Raw genomic sequence first — 22,090 nt, 5'->3', positions numbered from 1 at the left:
ACTTTTGCAAATTTGGTAAATTTATAAGGTTCATGATATAATAGGGTGAAGTATGCGTTGAGTACTAGTCATAATTCAAAGTCTCAAAAATCAAATAGCAACAAAAACTAATATCGCTTATTTACAAGAAGAAATGCATTAAATAAAGCTAAATCACTTGTTAGCTTTCTTTGATTGTGTGCTGAGATGTTCTTTCACTTGTTCTTTTCTTTTATTCGTGTTCATTTTGAGTTTTGTGATTATTAACAAGACGTTGACAGTAAATGGACGTAGAAAAGATTTATTAGTCATTAATTTATTTAAAATATCTTACCTTCTACTTAGGATACGTTATACTACTAAGATTTTGGTATAAAATAAATGTTGTCTTTAGCTAATCACTCCAACCAAATATAAGATCAATTTAATCCTAAAATTTATACCGGGATAATCCATTTAATCCCTTGAACTAGACTGCCAACGGCCCTGAGTCGGTTTAGTAAACTTCAAATATTGAATAGCTAAACTTATAAAGGAATACTTTTGTTTTATGAACAAAAAAAAAGAATAATAATAAACGAAGAAAAAGATCATCACATGTAGAGAAAGTCAAAGCTTTTTCTGTTAGAATGACAGTTGGTAGACCATAACTTCCCGTTTCAAAAGGCGCAACCTTAGTAATCTCTGTCTATTTCAGACCATTAAGTCTTTGTCAGATCTCCTTTCTTGTCTAACTGCTCTCATATGACTATTTCTAAGCTTCTTCCTCCAAATGCCTAATAAACTAAACACACAATAATTGTAACCAAAAAGTTGTATAGTAGATTAATGCTCCAAGAATTTGAGCCTGTTTTGTCTATTGCTTATTCATTCAGTACTAGTGAGTTTGAAACTTGTCCCGCTAGTAACTAAACTGCAGTTTCAGGTACATTTGTTACTGTTTCTTTCCTATGTTCTGCAATTTTTTTCTTCTTTCCATGGCCATCCAAAAATCCGTTCTTCACAACGACAACGCTACCGTTACCTTTCTCCTTTGTCTACATAGCAACAACAGCATATTAAAATGAGATACTGACATAAATAGCCAATATAATAGCCTGCAAATGTATATTTTTTGTATATTAGTGTACAATATACATTTTTTGTACATAATAATGTATATTTTTTGTATACTTTCGCTAGTGAATGTAATTATTTTTGGCCGACCGGTCAAATGTGTAACAGTAAATAGTGATTATGGAACATTAATTATTTGAATTACATTTTTTTAAAAAAAATTATTAAAAAAGGTTACCTTGATTCTGCTTCTAAGAGTTTCGAGTTCCGATTGAAGGGTTCCAACGAGGTCCATCTCCGACACCGGATATTTAATGGAGCTCCAAACTTCAGATTCGGAGCTCCGGCTATATTTATATGGAGTATGAGTTAAAGGATTAGCTTGATTTTCTATTTACAACTTTTTAAGTTAGCTAATCATCATTTTAATTATGGTTTAGGGTTTAGACAAGTATTCTTTGCTCAAACTCTCCACTTAACCTTTTCCCCGAAAATATTAATTCCTAGTAAAAATTAGGTATTTTGATTAAATTATAAATTCTTGCTTATTTATTGTCTCGAATAAATAGATGTAAATTTAAAAAAATAAAATTAATTTCTTCTTAATGTTATAAGTAAACACTTATTTTGAACCAAAATAAAAAAAACAAAGGGACTTATTTTGGACCAGAGGGAGTAATTGTAACTAAATTACTCTATCAAATTTAATGTTCAAAAGCATGTGGCAACTTCCTTAAGAGGTGACTAGCCAGGTAACGTGATTTACCATATGAATTTCGCTTTAATAATTTTCCGGGTGTGGTTGAGTTTGTTTGAGGGGAGGCCGGCATAAGGAAGGTCGCGGGTTCGAACCCTCCCCCCCCCCCCCCTCCAAATGCCTTCTCAATCTAGCTCGTCGCACGAGTTTACCTAGTGCGATTTACATCTCCTGTGTGGTTTACGAGCGATTGCACAGGGGCGGGTTTACCCAATGCTTACCCAAAGAATAAAGGCTACGTGTTTCCCTGGGGGTTCCAAAAAAAAAAAATCATTTTAGTTAAGGTTGAATACATAAATTGTTATTGGACTAAAGTAAGATCCATTTGTCCATACAAATTTTTCGGAAAAAAAAAACATTTTTTTTGAGTGGATTGTCCTTCTTTTGGGGTGGTCTTTAAATTTTGCCCTTCATATTTGTGGTCTTTAAGTTTTGCCTTTTGCTTGAAAAGGTGAGCAAATAGCTGAGATTTTAGGTTCGAACCCCCGCTCAGGCATAAAATAAAATAAAAAATCGCAAGGCAAGGCTTGGGGCGCATGTATGCCGGATCCGACATACATTGCTTAAGGAATAACTATAGTTATGCTGGACCCGGCATAACTAAAAGTCTGCCCTATAAGGCAGAACTTTTCTTTAAGGCATAGTTTAGTTATGCCTTAACGGACAGACTTTTAGTTAAGGCATAACCAAAAGTATATCTCATAAGGCAGAACTTTTCCTTAAGGCATATACTTTGCCTTATAAGGCAAACTTTTAGTTATGCCTTAAGGAAAAGTTCCGCCTTATGGGGCATACTTTTAGTTAAGGCATAACTAAAAGTATGTTTCTAAGGTAGAACTTTTCCTTAAGGCATAAACTTTGTCTTATAAGGCAGAACTTATAGTTATGCCGGATCCGGCATAACTATAGTTATTCTTTAAGAAAAGTATGTCGGATCCGGTATACACGCGCCCCAAGCCTTGCCTTGCAATTTTTTTTTTTTTAATTTTATGCCTGAGCGGGGGTTCGAACCCAGAACCTCATGATTTCTGCGCGAAGCTCAGGGTTACTACGCGAAGGGGAAAAGTTAAATACCAGCAATTTGAGGGGCAACAATTAAAGACCACAAATATGAGAGACAAAATTTAAAGACCACCCCAAAACAAGGGCAATCCTGCGAATTGCCCAAAAAAAATGTTCACTCTAGTGTTTGGTCAGACTACGCGTTTGATTGACTTTTAAAAAAAAAAAAATTGAACCTGAGTTTCAAGTTTGTGAAAAGAAAAAATCAGTCATAATATTCATTTTTTTTTTCAAATTAAATGCTTGTTCAAACACAATTGACTTTAAAATACCGTCCTTTAACTTCTTTTTTTCAATTATTACAATTTTATGTCTAAACGTCTAATACTAAATATCATAATTTTATTTACTTTTGCAAATTTGCTAAATTTATAAGGTTCATGATATAATAGGGTGAAGTATGCGTTGAGTACTAGTCATAATTCAAAGTCTCAAAAATCAAATAGCAACAAAAAACTACTATGGCTTATTTACACGAAGAAATGCATTAAATAAAGCTAAATCACTTGTTAGCTTTCTTTGATTGTGTCCTGAGATGTTCTTTCACTTGTTCTTTTCTTTTATTCGTGTTCATTTGGAGTTGTGTGATTATTAACAAGACGTTGACAGTAAATGGATGTAGAAAAGATTTATTAGTCATTAATTTATTTAAAATATCTTACCTTCTACATAGGATACGTTATACTACTAAGATTTTGGTATAAAATAAATGTTGACTTTAGCTAATCACTCCAACCAAATATAAGATCAATTTAATCCTAAAATCTATACTGGGATAATCCATTTAATCCCTTGAACCAGACTGCCAACGACCCTGAGTCGGTTTAGTAAACTTCAACTATTGAATAGCTAAACTTATAAAGGAATACTTTTGTTTTATGAACAAAAAAAAAAGAATAATAATAAACGAAGAAAAAGATCATCACATGTAGAGAAAGTCAAAGCTTTTTCTGTTAAAATGACAGTTGGTAGACCATAACTTCCCGTTTCAAAAGGCGCAACCTTAGTAATCTCTGTCTATTTCAGACCCATTAAGTCTTTGTCAGATCTCCTTTCTTGTCTAACTGCTCCCATATGACTATTTCTAAGCTTCTTCCTCCAAATGCCTAATAAACTAAACACACAATAATTGTACCCAAAAAGTTGTATAGTAGATTAATACTCCAAGAATTTGAGCCTGTTTTGTCTATTGCTTATTCATTCAGTACTAGTGAGTTTGAAACTTGTCCCGCTAGTAACTAAACTGCAGTTTCAGGTACATTTGTTACTGTTTCTTTCCTATGTTCTGCAATTTTTTTCTTTTGGAAAATATTTGCATGAAATTAGAGAGATGATATTCAAGTGGAATGGCCAAGTTATTGTATTCGAACTTGTAACATTATGTTCTAATTATGCATCAACTTGGAGATCAAGAAACCGAATATTAGCTGCCATTTCAATAATTTGAATCAATCTCAAGGTTGATCTCCTTTTTTTTCTCTCCTTCTCATTGAAGTTTTCCTGTTTAATATTCTTAGAATCATTGCAAAACTTTCTGCGGCTTGGAGTTGGACGAAATTGATTTAGCAGAGAGACGAGTCAAATATTCTTGGCTCATTATCAGACAATCACTTACAAACTCTGTGGAAAAATACCTTTGTCGATATGATACTTCCTATATCCTACTTCCAGTATTAAAACAATTCACAATTCTGTGGTGAAATTGGTTACTTTTGAAGATGGATTTTACAACCGGAAAGTTATCAAATGAGCATCAAGAACAACTACGATCTGCTTCAGAAAGTGCAGATCCATTATCAGTATCCCCATTACAGATATCTCCAAAATCACCATGCTCCCCGAAGTCCCCGAAGTCCCCAAAGTCCCCAAAATCTCCAAGGTCCCCAAGGTCTCCCGGCGATCGTCACACCAAGCATGGCTCAGACAGGGGAAGTCCCCTTAAAAATAAAAAAAATTCACATTCCCCAAGAGATGGTCGTCCAAAGAAAGGTAACTTCATAATCTTTTTTTATCTCACATTTACATGGCAAATTTCTTCAGAACGTCGCCTTTCAACTATGGTAGTAGGAAATTTAGATAAGATTGTAATAGTCATAAACTTAAATGATTTTTGTCATGCGATTTCTCTTGTATATTTTACCTCTTTGCTTCTTGTTTATCATTATGTTGAAACTGCATTTAGCGAAAAGTTTGATTTTATAGACCCAAACAAAGTATTTGTCGTACTGAGGATTCATACGGACGCGGACAGGACGCCCCAATTAGCTTGGGATTGACATGTAGTAATAGTTGTTGTTGTTATTAATCTATTAATCGACTCTCTTATCATGAGATTTGTGATATACAGGAGGTTGTGGAGGTAAAGGCACTTGGGGTGGATTAATGGATACCGATGATGTCCATGCTATTGACCCCAATGATCCAAACTACACTAGTAGTGAGGTATTTTAGTCACTATTTTTCTTAGAAGTAAAGTTTCATAAATAGCACATCAAATTGACTTAGCCTTTTTTATCAGGATATTGAGAGAACAACAAGTACTAAAGATATGGTTGCAGCATTTGAGGATTACAAAAAGAAGGCAATAATATTAGTGGAAGAATATTTTCAGAATGATGACATAACATCCACAGCCAATGAATTAAGAGAACTTGGGATGTCTTGTTATGACTTCTACTTTATTAAAAAGTTAGTATCAATGTCTATGGACAGACATGACAAAGAAAAAGAAATGGCAGCTGTTTTATTATCTGCTCTTTATGCTGAAGTTATCAAACCCCAACAAGTCTACAAAGGTTTCAGTAAACTCTTGGAATCTGCAGATGATTTCATCGTAGACATTCCTGATGCAATCGACATTCTCGCGTTGTTCATTGCAAGAGCAGTTGTTGATGATATACTTCCTCCTGCATTTTTAGCAAAAGCAAATTCTTCTCTGCCTAAAGATTCAAAGGGAATTGAGGTGATTAAAAGAGCTGAAAAAAGTTACCTTTCAGCTCCTTTACATGCTGAAATCATCGAGTGTCGATGGGGTGGAAGTAAGAATAAAACAGTTGAAGATGTGAAGGACAAGATCAACAATTTGCTTATTGAGTATGTGGTAAGTGGAGAGAAAAATGAGGCTTGTAGATGTATTAAGGATTTGAATATGCGCTTTTTCCATCATGAAATTGTTAAGAGGGCTATTATCATGGCAATGGAAAAGCAACAAGCGGAAAATCGCCTTTTGGACTTACTAAAGAAGGCTGCAGAAGAAGGTTTGATAAACTCAAGTCAATTATCAAAGGGGTTCAACAGGATTATTGACAATATCGATGACCTGTCACTTGACATACCAAATGCAAGGGTGATTTTTCAGTCCATAATTTCTAAGGCAGCATCGGAGGGTTGGTTATGTATTTCATCTTTAAAGTCGTTATCGACACAACTTGAAAAGCAAGAAATTGATGAAAAGCTTGTGAAAGAGTTCAAATTAAAAGCTATATCCATGATCAAAGAGTACTTTTTATCAGGTGAAATTGTAGAGGTAAGTAGGTTTTTAGAGTCGGAGAACAGTTCGTGTTTGGCAGAGCTAAACTCGATATTTGTGAAAAAGTTGATAACTTTGGCTATGGACAGGAAAAACAGAGAGAAAGAGATGGCATCTGTTTTATTATCATCTGTCTGTTTTCCAGCAGATGATGTGGTAAATGGCTTTGTAATGTTAATAGAAGCAGCGGACGATACAGCTTTAGACATTCCAATTGTTGTTGAGGACTTAGCGATGTTTTTGGCTAGAGCAGAAGTAGATGAAATTTTAACTCCACAACATATGGAAGAAATTGGGAGTCAATTTTTCGAGCCGAATTCAATAGGGAACAAAGTTGTACTAATGGCAAAATCTTTGCTAAAAGGTAGATTATCTGGTGAAAGAATACTAAGGTGTTGGGGTGGTGGTGGAAGTAGTACAAATGGATGGGCAATAGAAGATGTTAAGGATAAAATAAGAAAATTACTAGAGGAATTTGAATCTGGAGGAGATGCAAAAGAAGCATATAGATGCATAAAGGAACTAGGAATGCCATTTTTTCACCATGAAGTTGTGAAGAAATTATTGGTGATTATAATTGAGAAGAAAAATGAGAGGTTATGGGGTTTTCTCAAAGAATGTTTTAGTATGGGACTAATAACTATGTACCAAATGACAAAAGGTTTTGCTAGAGTTGCAGAATCACTTGATGATTTGGCACTAGATGTACCAGGTGCTGAAAAACAATTTAAAGTTTATGTTGAAAGAGCTGAGGCTGAAGGATGGTTAGATTCCACTTTTAGTTTCAATAGACTTGGACATCCTATGGAAAATGGCTTTTGCTGAATGATTTCTAAGGTACATTCTATTCTTTTAGTTACTTGAGCACAGTTTTAGTGTGCATGTACATGTGAGATATGTTGCTCGGACTCTTCAAAAATGCTGCAGCTTCCGTGTCAGATCCTCCAAAAATGCACTATATTTGAAGGAACCGACACGCACCTGTTGGCATTTTTGAAGAATATAGCTTTTGAGGGACATGATAAGGTGATCCTAATAAATTATTACTCCTATTATCTTGTTACGCTGAGAATGTGCTAAAGATAAAATATATTGTTATGTGACATTTATTAGAACATTATCATATTTGCCACTTGAAAAAGTACAAGGTGAATGCAGATCTTACATGATAACTCTTGTGGTAATTAAGTCTATGCATATGAATGCATTTATTAGAACATAATCAATTTTATTACTTGAGAAATCAAGTACAAAGTGGATGTAAATGTTGCATGAAACTCTTGTAATGTGGTATTAACTTGTGCATATAGGTGCAAATCGCGAGGTGGGGGTAAAATACCTTTATCTCTAATTAAATGGTTAGTTTGAATAGTGTTGTATGTCGGTTTTCTTGTCTTCTTGATCAGATGAAAGAGATGTGAATTCTATTTTAAATGAACGAGGACTTGACTTGACCTTATATTTTTGGGTAAAATACAAGAATATAACAATGATTCTGTAACTGGGGAATGCCCATAGAACGTAAGAACATGATTTTATATTTCTACCTTTACAATAGATAAATATTAGGAGAGAAGTCGAGTTCAACCATATATTAAAGTTCAAGTGGTTCCTATATTTCACTAATTCAAATTGTAGGTTTGTCTTTTCCTTTCTTTTCAGGACCACATAATGTTTAGCAACATCATCCAAATTGTTCTAGCAAATTGGATTTCTTTACATGGACAATAGAGATTATGAAGGAGGAGACAGTCATGATATGCTCTAAATTAAAGTTGAGGAAGCAGAGATGAAAGCCCAGAAAAATGCTCAGCAGAAGAGATCAATTACTTCCATCATCTTTATACGTCCATGTTGATTTTTGTCTTAAGGCTAATAATTTAATTGTTACATGTACTATTGAATTTTTTAAAACTACAATGTTAATTTTACCATTTTCATTTTTTTGTACCAGTATGTTGAGTCAAATAACCTGATTGTTTTTTCTTGCATTTGAATGACTGAGGTGCCATTGTAAAAGCTCCAATTAATCCAATGCAAGACAAACAGTTAATCTAAGCGAGGAACGGTAATCGATCAAAACTTTACTTATAAATAATAAAATAAGAGAATTGGAGTTGAATAAGAAAATAAAACTAAAATAATCAAGGTTTATATTCTAGTGATGAGTTCGATTTCCCATTCGCCTCCCCTCTCCCCATCCGATCACATTTGATAGAATCATTTTAAAGGATCTACTCATAATTTGACATTAAGCAATTTGAAAAGAGCATTGCAGGAAAACACAGAACAATTACATTATATTTGAAGTAAAATGAAGTACAACAACAACAACGAGATCTAGATTTACTACATAAATTCAAAGCTAGATAAGATCAGCTATATATATGAATTTGCAAAAAAACATTTTGCTCCATCTAGGTAAGTTTCACTTATTACAAATTTTCAATTCCTAATTTAGGTAATTTCCTTAATACCAGAAGTCTACTTGTTTTTATTAGCACACAGATATCAAAACAAACTAATTTTTTTTTTTTTTTTTTGATTTACCCATATTTATTTGTGTGTCATATATGCACATGTATACAATGAGAAATGGAGAAGATGAAGAAAACTGTGGGACTAATAAGGAAATAACTTAAAGTTAGAGGAGTGATTTGTAAAATGTTAGTTAGTTACAGCTGTACAAATCAATTAGTTAGATTAGTTAGAAAATATTTTTGTTATATACACTGTACAGTTCACTTTTGATCAATACAATACAACGAGATAATTCTCTCTCTAACTCTCATCTCTCCCAATTTTTCTTTTCAATGTTTTACCTTCTTCATATTTGAATTCTCTTAACATGGTATCAGAGTAGCCGGGTTATTGTAGCTAGCTCAGTGTTAGAATAAGATTGAACTATTAAGAAGTACAGTTTGAAGAACTTTGATGAACTGTATATGTTCGTCTGTTAATCCAGAAGTTGGAAAATGCATTTCAGCCTAAATTTAAGTGAAATTAGGTCTAAGTAACTTCTTACAAATCGAAATATGTTCGAAATTGGGGATTCTAGTGGGATTCAGTTGTTTGTGCATTACAACAACATTTCTAGCAATTTTTTGTTTGTAACCTAGTGAAATCTGCTATACTCGATCAAAGTTATGGCGATTGATGAGGAAATCGATACTAATGCTACCAGAGTCAATGTTCAGAATCAGAACACTCAGAATGATCAACAATCTGAGCAAATTCATCACAATCATCCGCTGTATATCCATCCTTCAGACACTCAAGGTTCGGTTCTAATTTCAGTTTTACTTCAAGGTTCTGAGAATTATTCCCTGTGGAGCAAATCTATGAAATTAGTAATACAAGGCAAAAACAAATTAGGCTTTGTTCTAGGCACCTGTAAAAAAGAAATGTATGATCCTAGCCTACATGATACATAGGACAAGTGTAATGCTATAGTTTTGGGATGGATTATGAACACTGTGGCTAAGAACTTGTATAGTATAGTGATTTATAGTGCTGATGCTCATAAGGTGTGGGAAGACCTTAGAGAGAGGTTTGATAAAGTAGATGCTTCTAGGGCATTCTACCTCCATAAGGAGATTGCTACTTTGACACAAGGGACTGCATCTGTGTCTGTTTATTTTTCTAGGCTTAGGGAGCTATGAGATGAATTGCAAGCAGTAATTCCTCCTCCTTGTTGCACCCGTCCTAAGTCAAAGAAATACATTGAACACTTCCAGCTACAGAGGTTATGGCAGTTTCTCATCAGCCTAAATGAAACCTATGATCATGCTAAGAGCCAAGTACTGATGACCTACACTCTTCCCACCATAAACCAAGCCTATGCTATGGGGTGTTCACGGTTTGGTTAAAAACCGAACCAAACCGATTTTTTCTGGGGTTTGGTTTTTAATTTTAAAAAATCGACGATACTTGGTTTGGTTTTGGTTTTATTAAAAAAAAATCGAGAAAAAATCGAACCGAACCGACAAATTATATATACAAATTTTATAATCATATTTATGTAATTTTAATTTTTATAAATAATTTTAAGTATCTTATATATATATATATATATATATATATATATATATATATATATATATATATATTTATCAATTTTTTTTATTTACCATATCTAAAGAGGTAGTGGACTTTAGGTCATAAGCCCGTTTATTAAAAGAATGAAGCCGTTAATCCAAACTTTTTAAGTGAGAGAGAAATAAGAAAAGATTATTTTAGAAAAACTTAATCTAATCGGCTAAGTCATTATCGTTGCCTCCTTCAATTCTATATTTCAGTACACAAGAGGTAAACCAAAATTATTTTGCTGTAAATGAGTTCCAGTACTTTGTATTTGTTGTTGCTACATAAAAAAGGAACTATCTTTATTTTTCTATAGTTCTTTGTGATTCCACAAGTTGGGTTAATAAGTTATATACTTATTTGATTTACAGTGATTTTAAGACAAGGCAAAAAAATAAATCGAATAGAATGAAACATTTATATTTTGTTAAAGTATTGGACGTAACTACGTAAGGTTATAATTTTAGTTTCTTTATACAAATTCCTTCTAGTTATATAAAGAACAATGTTTGAATTCTCTTGCCTTTAACATGCTCATGTTGCCAATTGCCATGCAGTTATTTTAATGATTTTGGGTTTACCAAGAATACTAACTTTCACAAACTCTACATAAAATATTATTGCAGTACAATTCATATTGCATTGTGTTTTAATGTTTTGCTTCTTCTTTTCCAGATGGAGACAATACTACTACAGTAGAGGTTGAAGATCTTGAGATGACTGTAAAACACACTCTAAATACGCCAGCACCAGCGATACCTCGGGTACATGGTAAAACTCTTAATACTTCTACTGCGTGCAATCCTCCTAAAAACAAAAAATAACTACTACTTGTGGTCAAGACCCTAACCATGGAGGGAGTGGTAGGAAAACATTTGAAATTTGGGATCATTTTACAAAAAATATTGATAAAAAGGGTGACAAAATGGCTGAACCGAGGGCAAAATGCAAGTACTGCAGCAAAGACTTTGCTTGCCCTAGTAAGAATGGGACTTCTAACCTATGGGCACATTTAAATACTCGGTGCGACAAATCCCCTTTCAAATTTGTTGATAGGACGCAGTCAACACTAAAAGTTAACACTATTAAAGGAGGGGAAAAAACAGCTTTGGAGAGGGTTGTTTATAATATTGCTGAGGTTAGGAGGGTCATTGCTGAGTTTGTTATTCTTGATGAACAACCATTTAAAGTTGTTGAGGGGGAAGGTTTTAAAAGATTAATGAGGGTTGTTTTGCCTAATTATGAGTTACCTTCTCGCATCACTGTTGCTTACCTTCTCGCATCACTATTGCTAGGTTGTGTTTGCAGATTTATCAAGAAGAGAAAGAAAAGCTTAAGAGGCTTATTAAAGGCCAACACGTGTGTCTTACTAGTGATACGTGGACATCAATACAAAATTTGACTTATATGGTCATTACTGCCCATTGGATTGATGATGATTGGATTTTGCAAAAGAAAATTCTTAACTTTTTTCAAACACCAGATCATAAGGGTGAGACAATTGCTAAAGGAATTGAGGCTTGTTTGATAGATTGGGAGATTGATAACCTATTCGCAATGACGCTAGATAATGCTACAGCTAACGATGCTGCAATCAAGCACTTGAAAGGGAGAATTAATCATTGGAAAGGTGTCATTCTGGGGAATGAGTTTTTACATGTTAGGTGTAACGCTCATATTCTAAATTTGATTGTAAAAGAAGGGTTGAGTGAACAAAATGAGTCTATATCTCGGGTAAGGATTGCTGTGAAATATGTTAAGTCTTCTCCTGCAAAATCTGATTCCTTTAAGTCATATGTTGAGAAGGTCAAACTAGACACTCATGGCCTTTTGAGTTTGGATGTTGAGACAAGGTGGAACTCAACATATTTGATGTTAGATACAACTCTAAAATTTGAAAAGGCCTTTTCAAGAATGTATGATGATGACCATAAGTACTTCAAATATTGTCTAGATTTGAGGGAAACAGCAACACATCCATCTTCTGATGATTGGCAAAATGTGAAAGTGTTTATTTTCTTGAAATTTTCTACCAAATCACTTTGAAATTTTAAGGAACTTTACATGTTACTTCTAATTCTTTCTTCCATGAGATCTTCAATCTTCAAAGCTATATTGTCAAATATTCTAACAGTGATGATTCTCTGTTGACTAATATGGCTAAGAAGATGAAAATAAAGTTTGATAAATATTGGGGCAATTTTGAGGATATAAACATGTTGTTATTTACTGCTATTGTGCTGGATCCTCGATATAAATTGAAGTATGTGAAGTACCTTTTTGACAAATATTATGATCCTTTGGATGGAATAGAGAGGTCTACTAAAGTGATGGATGCGTTATCTCATTTGTATAATCACTATAAGAATTCTCTTTCTGGAATTTCAAGTGGAAATATTGGAGATCAAATTAGTGTGACGAGTCAAAGTGCTGCAATACATTAGGGGTGTTCATGGTTCGGTTTGGGTCGGTTATTGATTAAAACCATAACCAAACCAATTTAGTCGGTTTTTAAATGTCTAAAACCATAACCAAACCAAATAAAATAATAACCACCGGTTTGGTTATTGTCGGTTTGGTTCGATTTTTCGGTTTATGACTAGCAGCCATGAGACTTATTAGTAAAACATTAAAAAGTTGTAAAAACATGTCTTTTTTTTTTGTTCAAACGATAACTTTTATGTATAGTTTAAGATGGAACATACATCATAGAAATATTTTCACTATTAGTAATAGTGTAGTACTCAAGCTACCCAAAGTTGCTAAACTATTACATATAGAGCTAAAAACTAACTTAGTAGTGGCTGCACCATTTTTGTCATCTTAATACACATACCTGAAAATAAAGTAGAGCATAGGAGCTTTTAGTTATTGTTACAAACATATATATTAATTAAACATAAAGACTACCTAAAATGAAAAAATATGAAATAAAAAAACTTTGTGTAATGATCCCAAACTTTGGGGCAGTACTTGCATTTTGCCCTCAATTCTCCCATTTTATTAAAAAAAAAATTGTGTAATGATCCCAAACTTCAGATGTTTTCTATCATTATCCCCAAGGCTAGAGTCTCGACTACAAGGAGTTGTTCTTTTCTGTTTTTTAGGAGGATTACCCACGGAAGAAGTATTAGGGCATTACCATGTGCTTGAGTTGCAGCAAATGCTGATGTTACTGAAGTATCTTCTATAAGAACCTTCAAATCTACAACTCTATCCTTTTCATATGAAAAATATTAGAAGTTTAGGACTCATTCAGACAAGAAAAAAGAAAGGTATAAATTCGAAAAAAAAAGAAGAAACAACCTAAAATCAAGTGGCTGAGAAAGAAAGGCTAAAAATTTAAGTTAAAGACATTAGACTCTAACGTGAGCTTCTGTAAGTAGGTTTACACTTAACACTTAAAGAGTTAAAAGATTTAAAGACATGGGCTTGGACATATTCTTAAAAACACGGGCCTTAAACAATCATGTGAAATAAGTAGACCAAAAATCAAATTAATGATTAAAAAGTATAAAATATTTATAATTATTTATGAAAAACTAATATTATACATATAAATAATTATAAAATTTATGTGTATAATTTATCGATTTGGTTCGGTTATTTTTTAATAGAACCACAACCACACCAAATATTTTTAGTTTTTAAAATTTAAAACCAAATCAAACCAAACCAAACCAAATGTCAGTTTTTTTATTCGATTTGGTTAAATTTTTTATTTGGTTTTGGTTTTAATCAAAACCGTGAACAGCCCTACAATACATGATTGTGATGTGAAATCACAATGGGCAAAATTTCTTGAACATGAGGTTAATGTTGATAATAAATCTGATCTTGAGAAGTATTTGATGGATGATTTGGAGAAGACTAAGGATTTAAATATCTTAGTTTGGTGGAAAGCTTCATTCGAGATATATCCAATTGCCTCTAAGATTGCAAGAGATGTGTTAGCTATTCCTATTTCTATCGTTGCATCGGAATCAACTTTTAGCACTGGTGGTCGAATTCTTGACTGTTACCGAAGTTCTTTATCGACAAAGAAGGCTGAAGCTCTTGTTTGTAGTCAACAATGGTTGCGGTCAACTTCTAAAGAATGCAAATTTGAAGATCTTTTAGAAGAAATTCAAAAACTTGAGATAGTTGAAAAAGGTAACTTTAGATGGTTAACTTTGGGAATACTTTTATATTTCATCATTTAATGTCTAATATGATAAAAAAAAAATCAGAATATTCAGGCACTGCTTTGAGCATTGAATAATTCAGAAACTCGATTAAGGAGGATGATGAAATAGTGTGACCGTGTTCTGGATTATCTGGTTATAGTTTAAGTTTAAATATTGCTTTCAAATGGAGTGAAGCAAATTACAAGAATATGTTAGCTTTAAGGTTTTTATTATTTTTTATCTTAGTTCAACAAATGCATCCAAATTTAATTGGTTAATAAGTGAGTTGCAGGGAATGAGTTGGTCTTTGTGTTTAGCCAAGTATTTTTGCATACAGTGGTTCTTTTTCTAGTTTGCCAAGATTTTTAACTAAAAAATGTACTACTACTGTTCCACATTAGTCAAGGTAATATATTTCCTCCTTGTCAAACTGATTTTGAAGTACCATATTCATGTTTTGGCTAAAAAATTTCAATGGTTATAATTTTTGTTTGCTAATCAGAAAGCCTGTGCGTTTAAAAAAAAAAAAAAATTCTGCAGGCTTTGTTTATTTGCTTATCTTGAGCAAGCTTACTTGCTCACACTTATTTGCTGGTATTTCAAAATAGTAGTAAATTAAAGAATTGGTAATTCTGGTTTGGACTTGTTATGATATAGTTGTAAAAGAATACACATTTATGTATGATTAAAAACCGTAAAATTGAACCAAACCGATGGATATTTATTACATTTGGTTTGGTTTGGTTTTTAATAATGAAAAACCCGATTATATTGGTTTGGTTTTGGTTTTAACCTAAAACCGACACAAATCGACCCGTGAACACCCCTAGCTATGATTGTGAATGTGGAGAGTCAAAGAAGGATTAGACACAACCATGGTTCAGGACTGATCAATGATGCAGGTGATACTAATGCCCTTATGACCAACAGAGTCCTACCTAGTGATCCTATTGCTTGTATGTCCAACGGAGGTGGTCAAGGTTGAACCTGTTGCAAATGTTGCAAGGTTGAATTCAAATGCTAGTTTATCAGGCAACATATCAGGCACATCTGCTACAGCAAGTAAAGAGACCTATTTTGCTTTCTGTCTAAGTTAGTTGAGTCTAACTGGATAGTTGACACTAGTGGCTCTAATCACGTGGTGCACAATATTAATCTACTCAAAAGGCTTAAGGTGTTGGATGTGAAAGATAAGAACAAAGTAAACTTACTAAATGGAAAGCAAGTAGACATAAGTCATATTGGTGATGCTTCTATTCTGCAGGATAAACTATTCAAAATGTCATGTATATACTAGAATTCAAATATAATCTTCTCTCAGTATCAAAAATAACCAGGGCCCTAGTGTGAGGACCCACAGCTGGGCGCTAACCATACTGTGAACCCTTGGGTACAGCTGGGCGCTAACCATACTGACCCCATGAACATGATCTGCATGACATGACATACTCAGGTATTGTAGCAGTGAAATCACAACAATTCGCTACGCGCTGCAGCACTTCGAACCCGTGACCTCAGGCCTTTTGTTCTCCCGAAGGAAACGACTTTCACCAATTGAGCTCCACCCATGGCTCAACTGGTGAAAGTCGTTTCCTTCGGGAGAACAAAAGGCCTGAGGTCACGGGTTCGAAGTGCTGCAGCGCGTAGCGAATTGTTGTGATTTCACTGCTACAATACCTGAGTATGTCATGTCATGCAGATCATGTTCATGGGGTCAGTATGGTTAGCGCCCAGCTGTACCCAAGGGTTCACAGTATGGTTAGCGCCCAGCTGTGGGTCCTCACACCTAGGATGTCTTGTGGCATTTTTCCCTGATTTCTGTGTCTTTTGGGACATCTCAAGTGGGAAGGTGCTAGGGATTGGTAGAGAGGATGATGGCCTCTACATCCTACAAGCGAATAATGGTGGTCTACCTAAGGAGAAGCAAGTGCAGTATACAAGTGTCCCTTCAACTTCTGTACAATTTTCTGAGCATTTTACTTCTAATAATGTCAATATTAGTAGCATGATGGCTGAGAATAAAATGTGTGATATTTCTCTGTGGCATAGGAGACTAGGTCATGCTCCACTCAAGGTGTTAGCTCAGATTACTTTGTTACCTAGTATGACACATAAGGATAATCACTGTACTATTTGTCCTATTGCAAAGCAATCAAGATTGTCATTCCCTACTAGCATAACTCAATCTAAATGTGTTTTTGACTTGGTACATGCTGATGTGTGGGGTCCTTATACAATGCCAACTTATGATGGTAAAAGATACTTTTTGACTTTGGTTGACAACTACTCTAAATTCATTTGGATCTTTTTAATGACTACTAAAGCAGACACTGTTGTTCTTATTAGAAACTTTCTTCTTATGATAAGAACTCAGTTTGACTATGGTATTAAGTGCTTAAAAATTGACAATGGGACTGAGTTCCTAAATGAACAGGTTAGTTCCTTACTAAAGGATTATGGCATGCTCCATCAGAGCTCTTGTGTTTGTACTCCTCAGCAGAATGGGTGGTGGAAAGAAGACATAGAACTATCTTTGACATGGCAAGAGCCTTGAGATTTCAGGCTCATATGCCCTTGAAATTTTGGGGTCATTGTGTCTCTACTGCTGTTTACTTGCTTAATAGGTTACCTAGTTCAGTTTTGGGTGGTCAATCCCCTTATGAAATATTGTTTCATACTCCTCCATCTCTAGAACATTTAAGAATGTTTGGTAGCCTGTGTTATGCCTCTAAGGTCAAAAAGACTGATAAGTTTAGTCCAAGGGCAGTTCCTTCTATTCTTCTTGGTTATTCTTCTTCTCAGAAGGGCTACATTCTTTTTTACTTAAGTTCTCATGATGTCTTTGTTAGTAGAGATACTGTTGTCAAAGAAAATATTTTCCCTTTCAAAACTCCTCACTATGATGTCTCTCCTCTCTTTCTTGTTTTATCCCTAACTCCTGATGATGCCTATGATCCTCCTCAAAATCCAACATCTATAGTGATGCCTTCTCCACCTGAGGCTACTGTTCCTACAGATGTCCAAGTTGATCTTTTGCCTGAGCCTGCGTCTATCCTTGATTCACCATCTGTTCCTCCTGTTGATGTCAGAAAATCATCTAAATCCACCAAAATTCCTGCCTGGATGGCTGACTATATCATTCCCTCTAAACCTATTACCTCTGCTCACTCTCTAGGCAATTTTGTCTCCTATGATCATATCTCTTCTCAGCATAGGGCATCTTTGACTGCATTCTCTGCTATTATTGAGCCAAGGTCTTTTGCTGAAGCTAGTAAGGATCCATTTTGGATTAAAGCCATGGAAGCTGAACTTGCTGCATTGGAAGACAATCATACACGGTCTCTAGTCGACTTACCCTCTGATAAGCAACCCATTGGTTGTAAATGGATGTTCAAAGTCAAGTATAAGTCCTCAAGAGAGGTATAAAGGTACAAGGTCAGGCTAGTGGCCAAGGGCTATTGCCAACAAGAGGGGTTGGACTATTCTGAGACATTCTCACCTGTAGCTAAGATAGTGATTGTAAGGTCTATTGTTGCTTTAGCTGCTTCTTCTGAGTGGTATGTGGTCCAGATGGATGTTCATAATGCTTTTCTTTAAGGTGACTTCGTGGAGGATGTGTCCATGCACATTCCTGATGGCTTTGCAAGCCGGGAGTCACAGAGGAAAGTGTGCAAACTTCACAAGTCATTATATGGCCTCAAACAGGCTCCTAGACAATGGAACCTGAAGTTAACTGAAGCTCTAACAGATATGGGATTTGTGCAGTCTCACTGTGACTATTCCTTATTCACTCAACAGAAGGAAGGTAGTATTTTGATTGTTCTGGTTTATGTAGATGATCTGCTGGTGATTGGAAGCAATCTTAGACTAATTGAACAAGTGAGACAAGATCTTCAAACTAGGTTCAAAATGAAAGATTTGGGTGAATTAAAATACTTCCTAGGCACTGAATTTGCTAGGTCTGAAAAGGGGATTCACATATGCCAAAGGAAATATGCTCTTGAACTAGTCTTAGAAATGAGGTTGAATGACTGCAAGCCATCTGGTACACCACTTGAATTCAATCATAAGATCACTTCAGTTGAGTGTGACACTTTGTTTCAACCTGAAGTAGCTGAATGTGATACAATATTGTCTGATAAAAGCAACTATCAAAGGATTGTTGGTAGGCTGCTATACCTGACCATGACCAGGTCTGATCTGGAATTTGTGGTGCAGGTCCTTAGTCAACATATGCATGCTCATAAGTCTTCTCACATGGAAGCTGCTAAGAGGGTGGTTAGATACATTAAAGGAGTTGTTGGCCTTGGTTTGTTCATGCTTACAGCTAGCAGTACGAAGTTGACTACATATTGTGACTTTGATTGGGGCTCATGTGTTGAAACAAGAAAGTCAGTTACAGGGTATGTGGTGAAATTTAGAGATGCCTTAATATCCTGGAACTCTAAGAAGCAACATACAGTGTCCAAGAGCTAAGCATAGGCTGAATTCAGAAGCATGGCTTCTACTGTGGCCGAGATAACTTGGTTAAATGGTTTGTTCAAAGAACTGGGCAGAAATTTGGAGTTACCAATAACTCTATTTTGTGATAGCAAAGCTGCTATACAAATTGCAGCTCATCCCATCTTTCATGAAAGGACTAAACATATTGACATAGATTGTCATTTTTTCAGGGAGAAAATTCAAGAAGGATTGATTCAGACTCAACACCTTGGAACCAAAGAACAACTAGCAGACCTACTCACTAAGGCTCTATGCAAACCACAACATGAATATTTAGTATGCAAGCTGGGAATGAAGAACCTGTTCTCATCCATCAGCTTGAGAGGAAGTGAAGAAGACTGTGGGACTAGTGAGAAAATAACTTAAAGTTAGAGGAGTGAGTTGTAAAATGTTAGTTAGTTACAACTGTACAAATCAGTTAGTTAGATTAGTTAGAAGGATATTTTTGTTATATACACTATACAGTTCACTTTTGATCAATACAATACAATGAGATAATTCTCTCTTTCTCATCTCTCTCAATTCTTCTCTTCAATGTTTTCCTTCGTCATATCTAAATTCTCTTAACAAAAGAGCCGAATACGATACATAAAATTATAAATAGTAGTTATATAATTGATCTTTCGCATGGCGGGGGCGGGGTTAGGGGTGGGGCTTGTGGAGCATCGAGTATCAAGCAAACAACATGTATAGAAGGACAACATATAACAAAGGAAATGCTCCTTGATACTAGTAAATAATTTTATATAAATGCTTACTTTTATTTTTTAAGAATAACAGCGAACAACATCCATGAGCCTAAAATATCTTAGTTTTAAACTGTTTTTTGACTTCTAATAGAACCTTTTAAACTAGACCTGGAGGTGATATCTCATTTGACTCATAGATTTTTGTAATCCATCTTCAAGAGTAAGGACAAAGCGATGATTCCTGTTAGTTAGAAACAGGAGTTGAAGGAGATTTAATTGGATCAAAACCTTTAGGAACAGATCTCTTGATATCAAATTCATCATTTCTCTATATTTGAGAAAACTGGAGTTGGAGGAGGTTCTTGTTCATTTGGACCATTAGGAACACGTCTCTTGATATCAAATTCATACAATTTCTCAATATTTGACGGATGTTGTTTGTAAAATGGAGTTGGAGGAGGTTCTTGTGGATCAGGACCTTTAGGAACACGTATTTTGATATCAAGCTCATACAATTTCTTTGTATTGGAGAAAATTGGAGTTAGAGGAGGTTCTTGTTCATTTGGACCATTAGGAACACGTCTTTTGATCTCAAACTCATACAATTTCTCAATATTTGATGGATGTTTTTTGAAAAATGTAGTTGGAGGAGGTTCTTGTGCATCAGGACCTTTAGGAACAAGTCGCTCAATCGAAGCACAATAGCAAGATGTAAAAGATAACATAAGGCTGATAATTCCAAGCAAGGTTGCTTTGGCAAGCTCCATTTTCTATAGGATGCTTTAGCTTTAGAAAGAGTATATCAATATTTCTACACTTCTTATATAGGAGTAGACCTCACCTGATGGGATTATACTAGATATATTATTGTTGTTGTTCTTATATTGGAGTTTTATCGGACTTGTTTGCAGCTTCTATTAAAAAATTCAAGGTAGTAGATTGTCAAATCTACTGAAATGGAATTAAAATAATTTAGTTAAGCTCTGCTTTCTAAAGGAAAGTTTGGCCTCACATTTAGTTTATCATTTTTAGGACTTCTGTTGGCCTTATTTGCAAATTCAATCAATAAATTTACAGAAAAGAACTTAATGATAATAAACTCTTTACCTTAAAATGTTGAAGTTAAGTCATATCATGACTAGATTTCTTTTTGTGTTTTAAGAAGTAATTAGCCTAACCAAAACCACGTGTTCATATGGAAACAAGAAAAAAAAACATTAACTCGTTGACCAAGTTTGATTATGTAAGCCTCATTTGCAAATTCAATCAATAAATATACAGAAAAGAACTTAATGATAATAAACTCTTTACCTTAAAATGTTGAAGCTAAGTCATATCCTGACTAGATTTCTCTTTGTGTTTTAAGAAGTAATTAGCCTAACCAAAACCACGTGTTCATATGGAAACGAGAAAAAAAAAACATTAACTCATTGACCAAATCTGAATATCTGATTATGTAAGCCTCATTTGCAAATTCAATCAATAAATTTACAGAAAAGAACTTAATGATAATAATCACTTTACCTTAATATCTTGAATTTAAATCATATCATGACTAGATTTCTTTTTGTGTTTTCAAAAGTAATTAGCTTAACTAAAACCACATGTTCATATAGAAAGGGGAAAACATATTAACTCATTGACCAATTTTGATAACGTAAGGAACAGCAACTTTAGTTTCTCGAACTTATCTTTGATGCACGCTGAATATTGGTAAAAAGTATAATAAATTGATTATTCTATATACGCAGGATGAATAACATAATTCAATTCATTATGAGTTTGATTGCTCAACCTTCGTTTTTGCCTGATAAGGTTTATGATTCGATGCACAATGAATTTTTTGGGCTCATATCAACGACGAGTATATGAAACTCCTGGTTACACATTCCTAATATTTACCTCATTAATCAAAATTTATTTGACTTTTTACATTATCATATTTGCCGGAAGAACTAATTTTTGATTAATGATGCAACTTGAGAAGATGGTCTCCTGTACAGTTTTGTTAAGACTGTTGTTCCTGCAGTGTTTTAGATTCCAGCCAGGGGCGAAGCTAGCATAGTATTCGGGGGTTCGGCCGAACCCAGTAACTTTGGTCTAAATCATGTATTTGTCTTGAAAATTTCATTGAAGATGTATAAATTGTAAATTTAGAACCCAGTAACTTAAACGAATTAGAATCCCGAACCCACAAGCCTCGAATCCTGGCTCTGCCTCTGATTCCAGCATGTACAAAATGTCTTGGTTGCTTCCCCCAATCCTT

At 34.4% G+C, this 22,090-nt stretch overlaps 1 protein-coding gene across 2 annotated transcripts; it reads left to right on the top strand.

Moving 5' to 3' along the window:
• Positions 1-3,593: 3,593 nt before the first annotated feature.
• Positions 3,594-8,402, top strand: LOC132622580 (MA3 DOMAIN-CONTAINING TRANSLATION REGULATORY FACTOR 2). Of its 2 annotated transcripts, none has more exons than XM_060337211.1 (5): positions 3,594-4,109; positions 4,372-4,843; positions 5,202-5,296; positions 5,373-7,220; positions 8,022-8,402. In XM_060337211.1, exons 2-4 carry the CDS (start codon positions 4,573-4,575, stop codon positions 7,206-7,208), a joined length of 2,202 nt encoding a protein of 733 aa, XP_060193194.1. In that variant the 5' UTR covers positions 3,594-4,109; positions 4,372-4,572; the 3' UTR covers positions 7,209-7,220; positions 8,022-8,402. The 2 variants fall into 2 exon arrangements, with proteins under 2 accessions (XP_060193194.1, XP_060193187.1); XM_060337204.1 differs by having other exon boundaries at positions 3,596-4,109; positions 8,046-8,402.
• Positions 8,403-22,090: the final 13,688 nt, after the last annotated feature.

Source organism: Lycium barbarum, chromosome 2, assembly GCF_019175385.1.
Source record: "Lycium barbarum isolate Lr01 chromosome 2, ASM1917538v2, whole genome shotgun sequence".
NCBI lineage: Eukaryota > Viridiplantae > Streptophyta > Magnoliopsida > Solanales > Solanaceae > Lycium > Lycium barbarum.
Note: the sequence above shows the minus strand (reverse complement) of the source record. Positions and strands in the feature narration are given on the sequence as shown.

What these genes read in the sequence shown, in the direction of transcription:
- LOC132622580 (XM_060337211.1), top strand. Translation starts at nt 4,573, where the DNA reads ATGGATTTTACAACCGGAAAGTTATCAAATGAGCATCAAGAACAACTA. An exon ending in AGATGGTCGTCCAAAGAAAG is followed by an intron (nt 4,844 to 5,201) that starts GTAACTTCATAA and finishes TGTGATATACAG; the next exon opens with GAGGTTGTGGAGGTAAAGGC. An exon ending in CAAACTACACTAGTAGTGAG is followed by an intron (nt 5,297 to 5,372) that starts GTATTTTAGTCA and finishes CTTTTTTATCAG; the next exon opens with GATATTGAGAGAACAACAAG.